The sequence below is a fragment of the Ovis aries genome, chromosome 1, assembly GCF_016772045.2.
Source record: "Ovis aries strain OAR_USU_Benz2616 breed Rambouillet chromosome 1, ARS-UI_Ramb_v3.0, whole genome shotgun sequence".
In the NCBI taxonomy this organism is placed as follows: domain Eukaryota; kingdom Metazoa; phylum Chordata; class Mammalia; order Artiodactyla; family Bovidae; genus Ovis; species Ovis aries.
In genome coordinates, this window is record NC_056054.1 from 250,238,506 (window position 1) to 250,256,411 (window position 17,906).

At 45.3% G+C, this 17,906-nt stretch overlaps 1 protein-coding gene and 1 non-coding gene across 2 annotated transcripts in view; one reads left to right on the forward strand and one right to left on the reverse strand.

Moving 5' to 3' along the window:
* The window catches only part of RBP2 (retinol binding protein 2), a 32,628-nt gene extending 15,952 nt beyond the window's left edge, over positions 1-16,676 (forward strand). The window contains exons 3-5 of the mRNA XM_004003298.5: positions 6,150-6,328; positions 14,814-14,915; positions 16,427-16,676. Coding sequence (XP_004003347.1) covers positions 6,150-6,328; positions 14,814-14,915; positions 16,427-16,477 — 332 coding nt within the window. The 3' untranslated portion in view covers positions 16,478-16,676. The remainder of the gene's footprint in view (positions 1-6,149; positions 6,329-14,813; positions 14,916-16,426) is intronic.
* On the reverse strand, positions 10,599-10,732 carry LOC114111325 (small nucleolar RNA SNORA33). The gene has a single exon (XR_003587405.1). It is a non-coding gene; the product is annotated as a small nucleolar RNA SNORA33 (small nucleolar RNA).
* Positions 16,677-17,906: the final 1,230 nt, after the last annotated feature.

A 17,906-nucleotide genomic window follows, 5' to 3' on the forward strand; every position in this document is an offset into this window, starting at 1 on the left:
TTTATTTATCTTTGGCCATGTTGTGTGGCTTGCAAGACCTCAGTTCCCTGGTCAGGTATTGAACACGGGGCCCTGTGCAGTGAAAGCCTGGAATTCTAACCATTAGACCACCAGGCCTCCCTGACCACAGTTTGGCCAGAACAGAAAAGACCAATGAGTGGGGGCCAATTGCATCAAATACCCACCAGCTCCTTGGCACTGGGAAGAGCACTTACCTATCATTTTAACAGAATCCTTACATAAATAATGCCATGAGATGAGCTTTCTTTCCCCACTTTACTATGAGAAACAGACTCAGTACAGGAAAGTGACTTCTCTGAGGTCACACAGCTGGGAGATCAGAGACAGGATCTTTGCCCAGATCTCACCCTCACTCTTTTATACTAGGGATTCTAAACATGGAAATGTGCAGAATTACTTGGGAGGCTTGTAAAACCAGGAAGGGCCCAACCCTCTACTGTAGGTTTAGGGTGGATCCCAGAATATACATTTCTAAAATGTTGTCATGTACTTGCTTGCGGGCCCAGGGGCCTCACTTGGAGAACCCCCATCCTAGACCACAGTGCCCACATTAGCCAACCCATAAGTATCTCTTGAGCTCCTACTGTGTACCCAGCCCTGGCTCTGGTTCTAGGGGGACACAGAGGAAAAAGCCAACATCGTCCTTGTCCTCACAGAGTTGAGACTTTGGAGAAAAGAACAATAGACCCCATGAAAAAGAGGAGAATGTCAGGTAGAGCCTCCTGGGAGCTAAACTTCTGGGCCTGGAAAGCAGGTGAGAAAGGAGGCAAGAAAGAGTAGGACGTGCTGAAGCAGGTGAGGCTGGGTGGAGAGGGGCAGGGATTCGGGGAGCAGAGGTACAGGGAGTATCTGGGAAAATGCAAAGGACTCTGAAGAAACTAGCCTATGCAATCAGGGGGCTGATTTCAATGATGCCAGCAGCTACACTTAAGGAGCCATTACCATACCCACCGGATTCCAGGCAGAACTCTCCCACACCATCACATTTAATCCTCAAAATAGCCTGATGTGGTTTATAAATCACTCCACTTACAGCTGCTGCTCTGTGCTGCTTCCAGATCTGGACCCTAGTGACCAGGGATGTGGCTGAAGTGAGACCCCCAGACACCACCTGGCTCATTAGGCTATATTTCTGGGGCAGAAGGAAAGAAACATGAGTCAGAGGATGATATTAGGCTCTGCCTAGCATAAGCACATGTTTATACCAACTGGAAGGTGGAAGACATTCTTTTTCAGCTTTTAACAATTTTAAGGAAGGATTCATTTTTAAATCAGAAATACTTGACCACTTGGTCCTGTTCCTCCATTCCAAACAAGGCAACTATTGCCTTAAATGGGAAAAAATTGAGTAGGGGATATTTTCACAATTGCAGGGACCAGGAGACAGAGATAAAGGCCTCAGGAGGGGCTCTGTCAGCCCTTCCTGTATTATGTTCTGTGAAACCCTGACCAGCTGGAAATCCCACCATGGAGGGTTCTACAGCCACATAAGGTTGGGAAAGGGCTTCCCAGGTGGTACCAGTGGTAAAGACCCTACCTGCCCATGCAGGAGATGTGAGAGAAGCAGGTTCGATCCCTGGGTTAGGAAATTCTCCTGGAAGAGAGCACAGCAACCCACTCCAGTATTCTCACCTAGAGAATCCCATGGACAGAGGGGCCTGGCAGGCTACAGTCCATAGGGTCGAACAGAAACAGACACAACGGAGCGACTTAGCACACACGGAAAGTTGGGAGAGGCTAGCTACATCTTGTACCCTGCTGTTAGAGCTACAAAGGACCTTTTCCAAATTAAAGGCTCCATAAAGTTTTTCAGCATGGGAAACAGCCAGCCTGTCTTGGTTTTAATTATTCATTTCTCAAACTTAGCTGATCGTGAGTTCCCATTTGAAAATAATTTTGACCACTAGTCTTTTACGGACTGAACCCATGGCAAACACCGTGGGGCACCCTGGGCTCTGTGAATGCTGGTCGAGATGCCCAGGGGCTTCACAGTGGCAGAGAGGGCATTTATCCCCCCCCAAGCCCTGAGGCCTATACAACTTCCCCCCAAACACCCAGGCTGTATGGCTTAAAAGTGCCCAGGTACCATTTTGTAAGCCACAAGGCTGAAGCTATCAGAAAACATCCAGGGTTGAAGTGTAGTTCCTCCAGTTCTGAATTTCCGTAGAGTCATAGGCCTAGTAATCAATTGCTGTTTGGTGGGGACAGTGCATATGAACTCTGGGGAACATCAGCTGCTCCAAACAGGGAGGGCTCATGCAGTTGGGTCAAGAAGCCCTGTGGCTCCAGGGGAAATGTAGAGTCAGAAGTTCTTGGTATCTTGGGCAGCCACTGGAAGCGCACAAACTGGAGTGGTCTGATGTGATGCGATGGGCCAGCCCAGAGCTCGTGGAGTTCAGAGCTGGCCCTGAAGACAGGCCATCAATTACAGGTTCTATTACCACCTCTATTGCTTCCTCACTATATAATCCAAGGCCAATGGCACAGCCTCTGTAAGCCAGGTTCCTCATTAGCAAAATGGAGATAATATAGAATTGATATTCATCTGTGGGTTTCGTGAGAGAATTGAGCGAGTGAAGTTTCCCAGGGAAGGTCTACCATGGGGCACTATTCCTGGTTGATTCCAAGGCATGTCTTAACTATCACCCTGAAGGTTCTCACACAGCATGGCCGCCAGAGTCATTTTACCTAAAACTTAGCTCCTAAGGGCCCCCGTAAAATTTTTTCTCCAATTTGTCTGGTTCTACCTTGGTTCCCTAAGCTCAGAACCTCTGTTTTCACCTCCCAACTTGATCTTCCACACATCCATCCAATTGCCAAACCCTTCTGATTGTTTCTCAACTGTGTAACCTTAGACAAGTCACTTAACGTCTCTGGGTCTCCATGTCATCAGAGAGATTTGCTAGTGAGATGCCATGAGAGATTTCTGCAATTGAAAGGACCTTAGCCCTTTGAGGAAAGAATTCAACAAAGAGACCAAGATTATAAAGCAAGCACAGAGTTTATTAGAAGCACAGTATGTGCAGAAGAGTGTACAAAGAAGCAGTTGATTTAGGGCAGAAGCTGAAGTTGCATCCTCGAAGAAGAAGAGCGCAGGTGTTCTTACGTGGAGGGGTATGAATAGGGGTAGCTTAGCTTGTGAATATGGGCTTAATCTTTCCAGGCTTAGATGGGAGTGACTCCCCTTTCCCTCTCCTGTGATTGTATCATCTGTAATTCTTTATTTGGACTTCCACCAGGCTCCATTTTGCATCTTTCCCATAGCACCTACTCGAAACCCACAGGCGTGGGGGTGGGGTCAAAACTGCAATGCCAATCATATTATGATGGTATTACAATGTGGCTAGGGTTACTAGAGGACTACTTGACATCCTCTCCGCAACCATGTTGGGTGAAGAAATCCTCTGCATCGCAAGGGTGAGGAGGCTGCCGTGGCTGCTTTGTCTTTCATCAAATCATCTGCAGTCTGTACATTTTTATTGAGCCTGCTCCATGGTTTTCATATCAGAGTCTCTTGCTCAGATGCTACAAAGTTTTTGTCTTGGGTGCCATGCCCCCATCATGGCCTCATTAAGTGCAGAACAAGGAGATGGCTTGCCTTCTGCGTAATACCTATGCATGAGGAGCCTGTTCTCAGGCCCAGCCTTGACTTTTCCTAACTCATGCTTAAACAGCAGCTTTCAAATTTCTTAAACTATTGAAATCTTTCCCCCAAAAGCACTCCCCTAAGGAAATCTAAGGTCTAAAACTGTCCAGAGGTTCAGGGTCTGAGAAGAGGCCCAGTTCTATACTTTTTACATCTTCCCAGGTGATGCAGATGGGCAGCCAGTTTTGGGCCCCATCAGTGAACTCTTAGATGTGGCAAGTTCTGAACAAATAGTATTAATAATGAACAGTAGTTGAGCAAGGTGCTGGCATTCATGTCCCAGCTTAGGGCAACTTGAACCTTTTTGTCTCTTCAACTTACGGTGTGTAATCCTTTTACCTTCTGGGTTGCCTAACATAACTTGAAATTATTCCCTTATGATTAAAGTATTAGTTGCTCAGTCATGTCTGACTCTTTGCAACCTCATGGTCTGTAGCCCACCAGACTCCTCTGTCCACAGGATTCTCCAGGCAAGAATACTGGAGTAAGTAGCCATTCCCTTCTCCAGGGGGGTCTTCCCAACCCAGGAATCAAACCCAGGTCTCCTGCATTACAGGTGAATTCTTTACCATCTGAGCCACCAGGGAAGCCCCTTGTGATAAAAGCTGACTTTATACAATTTAGGATCGCAAAGGCCATCCAGTTGAGATCCTTCCTAGACTCTCCTGTGGTCCAGGCATCCACTTGGACCTCTGTGACAAAGAAAGTGGTAGTGACCAAAGAGAGATTCGGAAAGAAATGGGTCCAAAAGGAAATGGGAGGAGAAGGTGAGCGAAATGATGCTTCACTTCAGGGAAGTGAGTCGCTGCTATCCAGGGAAGGATAGCAGAAAGGGTGGGGATGCAACCACAGGAGCTGTTCATTCTCTAAACTGACAGTTACTCCATGAAATGTTGATAACTGCCGGTCTCACTCTTGGGCACAATAGTATTTATCCCCCATCAGATAATACACAATGTGAAGTTTAATCACCTACTACCATAGAGATGAGGCTGGAATTCTCAAAGAAACAGCACTCAGTGAATTAGAACTATTCTTTCTCTTGACGTCATTATTATCTTGGGTTATGAGAGAATCAATCTCAGTGTGTTTTGAAATCTAGGTAAACTGTCTCTAAAAAAAAAAAAAAAAAAGATTTAGATTGACATCCAAAGATTCTGAAGAATTCACAGTGTGTGTTTGTTGCTCAATCGTATCTGACTCTTTGCAACCCCATGGACTGCAGCCAGCCAGACTCCTCTGTCCACCGGGATTCTCCAGGCAAGAATACTGAAGAGGGTTGCTATTCCCTTCTCCAGGGGATCTTCCTTACAGGGATCAAACTCGGGTCTCCTGCATTGTAGGCAGATTCTTTACCATCTGAGCCACCAGGGAAGCAAGAAAATTCACAGGCGTTAAGGTCAAATGTGAAATATGATTTGGCTAGAGACTGAAAACTTAATGATATTTGTAACAAGGATATGAATGTAACAGTTCTGGTATTAGCCTCTGTTTCTACATCATTTTCACAGGCCAGTAACATTTTGGCTTGGGTGCCACTTTATGTACAGAGGTTAGCAGGAGGTGGACTCAGCACTTAGATTCTTGCTGTAAAATGAAAAGCTTAGGAAATGAAATACACTATTAAAGGACATGCTCCCTTTCACTTACAAATAGTCTCTAGGAAATGAATAAGATTTTCTTTAAAATATCAAGGCAAAGAAAAGGTGTAAATGGAGTAGATGCAACAAAAACTGGACAGTAGTGAACTCTGCATGGTGAGTGTGCTGCGTTCCTTGTACTCTCACCTCTACTTCGGTTTGTTTGGAATTTTTTGTAATAAAAATATAAACAATTATTCATCTTTTCCTTAAAGACGACAAAAGAAAGCTCTGAGCAAGTGTTGATTAAATGTCTGGTGTATGTCTAAGCTGTGCTGAGGGCCACGACTAAGGCACAACAGCCTCCTAAAGCTGCTATAGAATGGAAGTTTGTATGTATGCCTCCTTTTGGAGAGCATGAATGGAAGTTCTGTCTTTACCCAGGATCTAGACTGGTTGCTTTTAAACCACAAAGACTTCTGTTCAGCAGACTCTTAGGAGGAAACCGATATGTCAATAGATAGAAGGGAGCTGCTGTGGGGGAGGGGTGTGTGCATATTGTATATATGTATGCATACAAACACATATGTATGCACACACATACACCCTGGAGAGTTGCAGCTCAGGGGTGAACCCTGCCTGCTATCTCCTCCTCCCATCAAGACTCCCAAGTAAGCGCCCAGAGACCCTGGGTTTCCTGAGAGTTGGCTGAGATGCCCGGACTGGCCGTTTACAAGACAGCTCTTGCTTCCCACTTAAGCAAAGAAATGTGGCCGGCCTGAGATCTGCATCTCTGGTCTTGAGTGCTTGGCCTTGTTAAAGAAATGAATGAAAAAAAAAAAAAAGAAATGAATGAGTCTGGCTGAGCACCTCATAACCTCCACAACTCCCTGTGCCAACAGATATTGATTTTGCCACCCGCAAGATCGCCATCCATCTGACTCAGACGAAGATCATTGAGCAAGATGGTGATAAGTTCAAGACGCAAACCAAGAGCACATTCCGTAACTATAATGTGGATTTCACAGTTGGGGTGGAGTTTGAAGAGCATACAAAGGGCCTGGACGACCGGAAAGTTAAGGTACTGACCGGGCTAGAGTTTTCACTGGCATACTCTTGGTGCAGCGGCTGGGTTTTGGCTTTACAATGGAACAATGACTGAAACAACCTGTGAGGCATCAGGAGAGGGGCACCAGAATGGACTCAATGATGCTGGATAAGCAAGTATTGAAAGTTTAGTGAGAAGCAGCAGGCTGGCCTTTGCATGAAGCTTATAAGCCAAGGAGAGATTAAAGGATACTGACCTCTCAAGTATCCAGAGTAACAGACTGACTCATAGACTGCCATGGGCCTAGCAGGCAAAGGGAAGAGGGCCAGGGGGAGTCATAGGGAAGGATGATAATGGTGCCAACTGAACAGCGTAGCTTCATCACAGGGCAGCCCTCCTCAGCAGCAGCCAAGCATTGCCATAGAGCATGAAGCCCTCATGTTGCCTGAATTTTTATTCTTTTCAGGAGCTGTTGAGCATTCGTATGTTCTTACATGAAATATCTCCATTTTAGATGATCCCAACTGATTTATCTATTTATCTTTTAGAAAATTGTAATGCAAATCACACCCAAAAATCAGTAGACTAGATGAAGTCAGGCTGTCTCCAATCCTAGTAACTCAGAGAAATCTCTACCAAGTTTGCGTCTTCAGTCTCAGCCTCACCTTAACTTGCAGGACATAATCGAGGAAATCCTCTGTGCATCTGAAGGCAGACTTCTAGCTGCTTGAACTGTTTGGATATAGGGAGGCACCTAAGGCAAACAGACAGCTAAGTGCAGAGTGGGAAGTGATCTCCAAGCCTGAGAACTGGAGTCTGCAGAAGAAGCAGGCCCTCACCCAAGAGGCCCTCAGGAATAAGGCAGAAATTGGTACTAGCAGGGAGAAGTGGGGTGGTGGTGGGGAACATGAGGCCGGCAGCAGGTCCTTCTCTTCTCCCGTGTCACCTGGTGGTATCGCAGCCTAGTGACTGACTCTTGCACTGTCCACGCTCATGCTCAGTGTGAATGCCTCTGGTTTCCCAAATGCAATTACACCTGAGTAGTCCCAACAAACACAAATGGGGAGAAATCCAGTCTCAGTCATGTCCACCCTCACGATCAGTGTGAACGTCTTTGGTTTTCCAGATCTAATTGCATGTGGGTAGTCCCGACAAACACAAATGAGAAGAAATCCAATTTAAGGATGCCCACACCCAAATCTTAGTATCATACAAGTGCCCTGAGATTGCACAGTCCAGCACAAGCCCATGCAGTTCATACAAGAGTGGGCAGCTTGAAGCCTCATGGTACCCACTCCCTCTGTGCCAATGCGGCCACCAGGACCTCTCTCTTGACTCCCAAGCTGAGGAGAGCTGGACCAAGACTCCTGTGCCCAGTTACCCATGCTGTCACCTCTACAGAGGGCCAGTCTCTTGGAGGGTCACGAGGAAGCAGGACCCACCAGCCTGCCCTTCTCCTTTCCCCGTAAGCACCTCTCACCCCAGAGTCCCACTCTTTCTGGTGCTTCCAGGAGCTCCTTCAAAATTGGAGATCTCAACTCTTCCCCCAGAGCTCTGGCTCTTCTCCTGGCATGTGGAGGAAAAGAGGTCATCATTCTCTGAGGAAGACTCTAAAGCCAAAAAAGCAAGATTTTATTTCTTAATCAGGTTGTCCTGACACATTGATCATCTCAGCCATTGAGTCTGGGTTGAATGGCATTTAATGCCCCTGCTGAAGAAAAGCGGGAAATGGAAAGCACTTTGGAAATGCTTCCATCAGAGCAGTCTTGGCAGGAGACCCAAAGCTCAGCCCTTGTGGAATCACTCCCCAAGGGTTTGCTGGATCTTCAAGGCTTTTCTGAACTGTGTGGCTGTAAGGCCAAATCATTAGACACCAGAACTGATAGGAAGATTTGTCTCAGGATTTTTGCATCCCTCTGCTGTTCTAACCTAATCAGTTCTAAATGATTCATTTTCCCTTCGCTTCTCAGTTTTGGGTGTGGGCTGTTGGAAAGCAGCCCTCTGACTCATTCTTTTATCCCCTTTGATGTTGGAGAACTCACTTTTGCTGAAATAGATCATGTCCTTTTGATCCTTCATGACTCTTAAAGGACTCCATCCGATAATGCCTACCCTTCTGCCTCTCCATTCCACACGCTGTCCCCTCTGAGAGCCATCCATCTTCTCTCCTAGATCAGCTCTTAGCCCTGCAGAGAGAGATAATCCCCTTTCTCGCTTCTGGTCGATGTTTCGCCTGTAGCAAAAAGCCAGGGTTGATGAACATACATAAACACACACACACACACACACACACACACACACACACACACACACACACACACACAATGGGGGTGCTGAGAAGTACCCAGACAGTGGCCTCCTGCATGGGCTGTTCCCATGAGAAATACAACACAGAGCAGGTGCCCTGGGCACTACCTTCTTCTTGTAACCTAACTACAACCCCTTAGCTGAAGAGGGAGGGGAGAAAGCGGGTGAGTCTAAGTCTGATTAATTTCTACTGCTCACGCTTGATAGCACACCCGAGCGCACGTAGAAACTGTTCTGTGCGCATGCGCATGTTTGCGTGTAGTACTCCTCTACTCCTCGTCCTCTTAATCTCCAGGATCCAGGACGCCACTTTCTTAACTCCATGGTCATTTGCATGAGCCCCTCTGAAAATCTCCTCGTTGAGCAGTTTGGAGGCGAGAGGTTGGGGGTGGGGTTGCAGCAGAGGCCCTTCAGGGCCCTGCAGGGCCCAGTTCTGTGATGTCCAAGGGCAGGAGTGATGAAACCACATTGATCATGCATTTGACTCTTTTCTGAGGGACTCAGGGGCTGCCTTCTTCCTTCCTGTGGTTTGTATACATTACTAGCTTCCTACACTTACTTATTTCTCAGAATTTAAAGCCCCATCAAAAATACACAAGCTAGAGAGTTTTGGGGAGAATAGATACATGTATAGGTATGGCTGAGTCCCATTGCTGTCCACGTGAAACTATCACAACACTGTTAATTGGCTATACTCTGCTGCTGCTGCTGCTGCTGCTGCTGCTGCTGCTGCTGCTGCTGCTGCTGCTGCTGCTGCTGCTAAGTCACTTCAGTCGTGTCCAACTCTGTGTGACCCCATAGACGGCAGCCCACCAGGCTCCCCCGTCCCTGGGATTCTCCAGGCAAGAACCCTGGAGTGGGTTGCCATTTCCTTCTCCAATGCATGAAAGTGAAAAGTGAAAGGGAAGTCGCTCAGTCCTGTCCAACTCTTCACGACTCCGTGGACTGCAGCCTACCAGGCTCCTCGGTCCATGGGATTTTCCAGGCAAGAGTACTGGAGTGGGGTGCCATCGCCTTCATAAAACAAAAAGTTTTAAAAATTAAAATACACAAGCTACCCAAAGTAGAATAAAACTAAGAAGCAGTAATTTATGCTCACGGCCACAGAATGTCATGCAGCCATATAAAGGAATGAAGTGCATGCCCACATACTATCACATGGATGAACTTGGAAGCTGTTATGCTAAGTGAGAAGACAAACCCAAAAGGCTACATATTGTATCATTTGTATGAAATGTCTGGAATAGGTGAATCTGTAGAGACATTAATGGTTGCCATTAGTAGGAACTGCTAACAGGTACTGGGTTTATTTTGAGGGTGACGAAAATGCTCTAGATTTAATTAGCGGAGATGGCCTGACAACCCTGTGAATATACTAAAAATGACTGAATCATATGCTATAAAAGGCTGAATTTTATCTTATCAGAATTATATCTCGACTGAAAAATAATGGTAGGGAAAAACAGATATAAAGATGGTGGTTAGAGTCATGATTTTGAGAGGACCCATGAGAGCCCAGGGAAAATCGACTCCCCAGGAGGGGCCCCACCGGGCAAGGCAGGAGGCAGAGCTGAGGCTTAGAAGAGAACAGATGTACTGGGGAGGGTTTTAACATGCTGATAGTGTCCTTCACTGCTCCTAATTTAGAGAGCTGTTACTTTCCTTTAAAGAAAACTTACTTGGGAATGATTCAAATTTACAGAAAAGTTTCAAGAGTATAACCAAGAGTACCTATACACTCTTCACCAGGGGAGTGACCAGTTGTTAACATTTTGCCTCATTTGCTTCATCATTTGCTCTTATTCTTTCTAGTATATATACATTTTTTTTCTGAGCAATCTTATGGGTTACCTCTAAATAATTCATTGTCTATTTTCTAAGAATTAGGATATTCTCTTATATAAGCACAGTGTAGTTATCAACCTCTATAATTTTAACATTGACACAGTACCTGTATCTAATTTACCACAAAAGGCTATTGTTATGGTTGTTGTTTTCTTGTGGCCATTTTTAGGGGCCTTAATGACTTCGGTGTCTTAAAGTCTCATAACATGGCTTTCTTATTGCCAGCTTTTTCTAAATATGTTTCTGCAGAAACACATGCAGGTAAGCAGGTTCATTGACTGGCTATCATGGGATGTTTTTCATGATGTTAACTTTGTGGGCTTCCCTGGTGGGTCAGATGGTAAAGTGTCTGCCTGCAATGTGAGAGACCCAGGTTCAATCCCTGGATCAGGAAGATCCCCTGGAGAAGGAAATGGCAACCCGCTCCAGTACTTTTGCTTGGAAAATTCCATGGACAGAGAAGCCTGGTAGGCTATAGTCCATGGGTTCCCAAAGAGTCATACACGACTGAACGACTTTACTTTGGACATGGTGATGGGGAAATTGCAGTGTGAGGCCAACTTCCTTCTTTAATTTCCTACAAGTCATCCTCTTCATCTTCATGGAACACTACTCTCCCTCTTCAGCATGGCCCAGAACCAGTGGTTTTCCTCTCTTATATCCATCTCCTCAAACTCAACATCTGTGAAGGCAATTGAATCTCTTTTTGAAGCCTCCTCCAATGCATGGATAAAGGACACCAACTAAAAAGCAAATTGAGTGGTGGCATTTTAGTTCTTATAATCATTTTCTTCTCCCTTCTGTTTGTTTGCTTCATGTAGGAGTGAGGCTACAGTATCATAGGTATTACCACAATTCCTTAGTAACCAATTTACTCTGGGGTCAGAATAACTTTTAGTTAATCTTGTTCCCAAACATGAGTTATTAAAAGAAGACATTGGGACAAGCCCTCATGCACCAACATTTTTCTCCTTTGTTCCTTCCACAAATTTGTTAAGCCCCTCCTACCTGTGAGGCCTGGGAGCTATTGATAAATAATGAATCAGACCCCCTTTCCTGCCCTCAAAAATCTCACAGCCTTTTGAAGTAGCAGACAAGTAGATGACAATGACCATCTAGTGTCCATGTTAATGGACACGTGTACCCTCCAGTGATACCAGAACTAAAGCAAAAAGGCAGGGTGACTAAGACACTGTCAAGACTATCAGTGAAAAATATATACACATGCTCATTTATTTCCCCATGTGGATTTATCCTCAAGATGCTGTTTCAACAAAATCATTTAACCACAGACTTACTCAACAGTGCTTCGCAGGGACCTCCTATATGCTGATGACTATGCTGAGTCTGGGGCTGAAGAAATGAACGGCTGCCATGGCCTCTTCTTTTATGAAGCTTGTTGTCTATTGGAGATGGACATTCATTCAGTCAACATAATTTAGGTGTCCTTGATGTGTGAGACAATATGGGCTGGGGGACTGGAAGACCCTGTCCTTGCCCAAACAGAAGATGTGAGTCCTTCCTTGTCTATTTGGGAGGCATCTCTGGAATATTCCAGGTAATAAATTCCTTCCAAAAGGACAAAAAGAACAACCTATGAATTAAGCTTCTCTAAGACATTAAAAAATGTGAGGCTTGGGATGGCCCTGAAGGAAGAAGAGATATTTTCTTTATTAAACATGTAAAATTTTATTGCTAAATTAATTGGGGGAATATTAATATATATACATGGTTTAAAAAAAAATTAAACACTAAAAGTGAAATTCCTTCCTATCCTGGCCCCCAGCCCCTCAGTTCCTTCCCCAAGGACAACCACTATTAAAGATATTCTTGCCTCCTTGCAGAGAACATATTCAAAACATATGCGTGCATCCCCAATCCCTTTTTCTTTCATGTACATGGCCCTCCTCCTTGCTTCTTTAACTTAAATTATACACTATGGAGACTGCGCTTCTCCATAATATAGAACTGCCTCCTCCTTCCAAGGACCGCAGAACAGGGAGGAACCACACTATATTTAACCAGTCGTGCACTGATGGGATTTATGAGGCTTCCAGGCCTTTGCTGTAACAAACAATGCTGTGATGGGCTGAGGAGTTAAATAAGGAGAAATAAAATTGTACATAAAATATATAATTTGGTCAAGGTCAAATATTATTTTAAGAAGTAGGTAGACTTAACAATCTGTAGAAAACAGATTTCTACCAAAAAATAGATAGAGCTGAAGTTGCAAGGACAGTGAATTAAAATAAACACACAGGTTTGTTTATCACCAACTGGGTTTGCAAGATAGAGGGGAAAATAAATGTCTGGTCTTTAGCATAATATCATTCATAGAGGTATAATATGGTTTGCACATACTTGGAAGAAAACCAGCTCACATCAGGATCATTCTTGAGGAATAGCAGTACCCACACACCACCACTGCCTGGATGGGAATATCATCACTTCACGTGCAAGCCTAATGTGGGCACAGAGGTGGGTGGCTTGGAGGACCACTTAGGGATAGCACAGATTGTCCCTAGGCAAGTAATAAGACAGGTAAAGAGGGAAACAGAAGGAGAAGTGGGGCAGGGTGTGAACTTTGTAAATATGCAAATTTAATAAGAGGTTGGAGCCTCTTGTGGCATCTCCAACCCACTGGTCAACTCAGCCAGGTTGTCCATCACAAACTCTGCATCTCTGCTACCTTCTCTGCGCTAATTGGTCAGCAGGGCTGCCTGGAGGAAACCCAAGACCAAGGGAAAGTCCACCTCCTGGTTCTGGATGACAAGGTTAGCTTTGGAGTGATCTGTGGAGCCCCCTGCTAACTAGGGAGTTTCCCTGCCTTTATTCTTGCCCTCCAATGGGCAGGCCTCCAATGTGTTTCCTGCAGGGAGAATTCCCAGAAGTAGAATTTCTAGGTCAATGTTATATTTTCAAAGGTAATGTAAAATTGCCCTCAAAAAGATTCACACCAATTTATATACCCACTGGCCCTGTATGAGGGCCTATGTTTCTCAGCATCCCCTCCAACTCAGTGTGTTATTAGGCTCTTTGATCTTTGACCGCAGGATGAATTGTATCTGAAAAACAAACAACCTTAAAATGTGCATCTCTCTTATTATAAGTGAGGTTGAATATTTTTTTTTTATGTTTAAAAGCCACCTGCTAGGGTGGTTTTGTTTTTGTTTTGTTTTTTTGGCTGTACTTTAAATTTATTTATTTTTAATTGGAGGACAGTTGCTTTACAATACTGCGTTGGTTTCTACCATAGATCAACATGAATCAGCCATAGGTAAACATTTATCACCTCCCTCTTGAACCCCCCTCCCACTTCCCACTCCATGTCACCCCCTTCCGGTTGTCACAGATCACCGGGTTTGAGCTCCCTACAAAATACAGCCAAATTTCCACCGATTATCTATTTTACACACGGTGATGTATGTTTCCATTCTACTGTCAGTCCATCCCACCCTCTCCTTCCCCTCCTGTGTCTACAAGCCTGTTCTTTATGTCTACGTCTCCACTGCTGCCCTCCAAATAGGTTCATCAGTACCATCTTCCTAGATTCCTCTGTGTGTGTGTGTGTGTGTGTATGTTAACATACAATATTTATTTTTATCTTTCTGACTTACTTCACTCCGTATGATAGGCTCTTAGGGTGTTTTTTTTTCTCCTTATAAGTTGTTGGTTTGGTGTCCTATGTTGAATTTCCTATTAGATTAATGATCTTCGCCTCCTTGATTTACAGGAGGGCTTCCCTTGTGGCTCAGCTGGTAAAGAATCTTCCCACAATGTGGGAGACCTGGGTTCAGTCCCTGGGGTGGGAAGATCCTCTGGAGAAGGGAAAGGCTACCCACTCCAGTATTCTGGCCTGGAGAATTCCATGGACTGTATAGTCCACTGGGTCACAAAGAGTCAGACATGACTGAGCAACTTTCACTTTCATTTTGTATATAAGGAAATCAGGTCTTTGGTCTGATATGAGTTACAATTACTTTTCCCAGTTTGTTATGTATCTGTTGACACTGAGGTATTTTTCCCTCCCAGAAATTTTACATGGCAACATAGTTAAATTCATCATCATTTTCCCCCACTGATCTAGAATACTGTCTTTACCATATGGTAAAGGGGAAGAAGAGAAATCTTTCCAAGAGAACAAAACTAGCCATGATTAGCCTGTCTGGCTGGAATGAAGAGTGTGTGGGGAAAGGAGTCTGGGGCAGGGTAGAGAGGGTGATGCTGGCACGCTGTGGCTTGAGGCTCTGCCCCGGAGCCAAGCGGGAGCCCGAGAGTGGCTGCAGGGTCTGCACCTGCAGGTTACATGCATTCAGTCCCCATCAAGACCATGTGTTTGATTTTGGCTGGAAACCTCTCATTACAGACTTTGGTCGTCTGGGAAGGTGATGCCCTTGTGTGCGTGCAGAAGGGGGAAAAGGAGAACCGAGGCTGGAAGCAGTGGGTTGAGGGGGACAAGCTGTATCTGGTAAGTCTCAGGGTCCACCCAGCTCCCCTCTACTCTGCTTTTGCCAACTGCGGGTTCACCTCGCCATGCACTTGGACAAGAAAAATGGCCCTCCCTCCTCCCCTAAGCTCCAGCCAAACAAGTGTGGTCATACAGTTAGAAAGTCATTCCTTCCTGGCTCAGGGGACTCCAGGAGGAACTCTATATGGCTATTTCTGTGAATGGCTGCAATTAAAAGGAAAGTTCAAAATGCTGAGTTAGGAAGCTGAAATCCAAGGAGAAATGTACAGAGTCTGTTAAAGACCAGCTAGGGAGAAATGTGAGGCACAGAATTAAGAGGCCCTGGAGGAGGCTGAGACCAGGCCTCAGTGATGTGAGCCTCAGAGGAGCAGGGTCACCATAGGGGTGGGATGTTGTGGGGACACGTTGTACTGGGGGCAGCTGGGCCTGGGAACTGCCTGTAGACCACAGGCACTCCACTCCCATCCTAAGGTACATCCACTTGATCCCAAAATACTTTATGTTAATTTGACACCAGAACAGAGCAGTTGGAATGATTGCTGATTTTCTTGAATAAATTACACCTGTCTAGATAGCTTAATTTTTCACACTTCAGTCTTTAAAATTGATGCATCCAACATTCAAAGAGTGAAAAACCTTTCACTGCTTCATGCATTCAGCCACTCATTTGTTAACTGAATGACTCATTCAGTGAATGGCTCTTCCCTCATTCATTCATTCAACCTGTAGTGTCAGGCAGATACCTGCCTCCAGCATCAGTATTCAGGTCACAGGGTGTCCTTCAGAGCCAGCCTTGCCTCACCTGAGATCTTTATTTCAAAGGAAATGTCAACCAGTGATGAATGGGAGGGAGTCACCATGTTTTCCATCGATGGTTTTCCCTACGTGCTCTGGTTTGGATGATAGATTTTTTTAATTGTAGTACAAACGCTGGTGGTCCCTGTGGCTAAGACAATGGATTCATTGTCAACTGGAAAGATTTTTCTGGTTGTCCCACACTCGTGTTTTTCCTCTCCCCCCAGGGGGTTATGAGATGCGGGTAAGGCCTGCGGACTCCCTCTGTCCAGATGAAAGGCCAGCATCTTTTCTACCCAGGCAGGCCTGGAGGAGCCCCTCTGCAGCCCAATCTACCAGAGGCCAGAAAACCCCTCACCAGGCCTTCCAAACACTCCCCTTTCAGATCCTTCCCTTTACCGTGGCTTCGTGCCTTTTGTAAATTAAGCGATGTTGCTTTAATCATGAGAGTAGGAGAAATCCCGCCCAAGAGGGTAATTTCTTTGCATTTTTCATTTTTATAGCTGTTCAAGCTCAATTCAAGTGTCAAAATCAAATTACTGCTACCTGCAGGGCACGCCAGCTGATTGGGTCTCTGAAATGCTCTTTGCCTGGAATGACTAACTGTCCTCTTTATTCCAGCTCCCCTTCTCTCTGACTCAGACACCCAGAGGGCTGGGGGTGGGTGGAAGGAAGGCGTGGCTTGTTAATCGCTCACCTGCTTTATAATGTTGCAGGAGCTGACGTGCGGCGACCAGGTGTGCCGTCAAGTGTTCAAGAAGAAGTGACGGTGTGAGGAGGGCCTACTGAGCATACACTCCATGCTCCCTGTGAAGAGTTCTCTGCCAGCATTGGGGAGCAGCCATGGGGACCCTCCTGGTCCTGACAGAGCCCATTGAGATATCTGGGGCTCTCCCGCTTCTGTGATGGTCCACACTATGTCTATGGAGTTTGTTTCCTCCCTGAATAAACCTTTTTTCTCTTTCAGTTTAGTTCAGTTCAGTTCAGTCGCTCAGTCGTGTCTGACTCTTTGCGACCTCATGAACCACACCATGCCAGGCCTCCCTGTCCATCATCAATTCCCGGAGTTTACCCAAACTCATGTCCATTGAGTTGGTGATGCCATCCAACCATCTCATCCTCTGTCGTTCCCTTCTCCTCCCGCCCTCAATCTTTACCAGCATCAGGGTCTTTTCCAATGAGTCAGCTTTTAGTATTAGGTGGCCAAAGTATTGGAGTTTCAGCTTCAACATCAGTCCTTCCAATGAACACCCAGGACTGATCTCCTTTAGGATGGACTGGTTGGATCTCCTTGCAGTCCAAGGGACCCTCAAGAGTCTTCTCCAACACCACAGTTCAAAAGCATCAATTCCTCGGTGCTCAGCTTTCTTTATAGTTCAACTCTCACATCCATACATGACTACTGGAAAAACCATAACGTTGGCTAGATGGACCTTTGTTGGCAAAGTAATATCTCTGCTTTTCAATATGCTGTCTAGGTTGGTCATAACTTTCCTTCCAAGGAGTAAGCATCTTTTAACTTCATGGCTGCAATCACCATCTGCAGTGATTTTGGAGACCAGAAAAATAAAGTTCAGCCACTGTTTCCACTGTTTCCCCATCTATTTGCCATGAAGTGATGGAACTGGATGCCCAGTTTAGCTTTAAGCCAGCTTTTGTTTTCTGAATGTTGAGCTTTAAGCCAACTTTTTCACTCTCCTCTTTCACTTTCATCAAGAGGCTCTTTAGTTCTTCTTCACTTTCTACCATAAGGGTGGTGTCATCTGCATATCTGAGGTTATTGATATTTCTCCCAGCAATCTTGATTCCAGCTTGTGCTTCTTCCAGCCCAGCGTATCTCATGATGTACTCTGCATGTAAGGTAAATAAGCAGGGTGACAATCTACAGCCTTGACGTACTTCTTTTCCTATTTGGAACCAGTCTGTTGTTCCATGTCCAGTTTTAACTATTGCTTCCTGACCTGCATACAGGTTTCTCAAGAGGCAGGTCAGGTGGTCTGGTATTCCCATCTCTTTCAGAATTTTCCACAGTTTATTGTGATCCACATAGTCAAAGGCTTTGGCATAGTCAATAAAGCAGAAATAGATGTTTTTCTGGAACTCTCTTGCTTTTCCATGACCCAGCAGATGTTGGCAGTTTGATCTCTGGTTCCTCTGCCTTTTCTAAAACTAGCTTGAATATCTGGAAGTTCACAG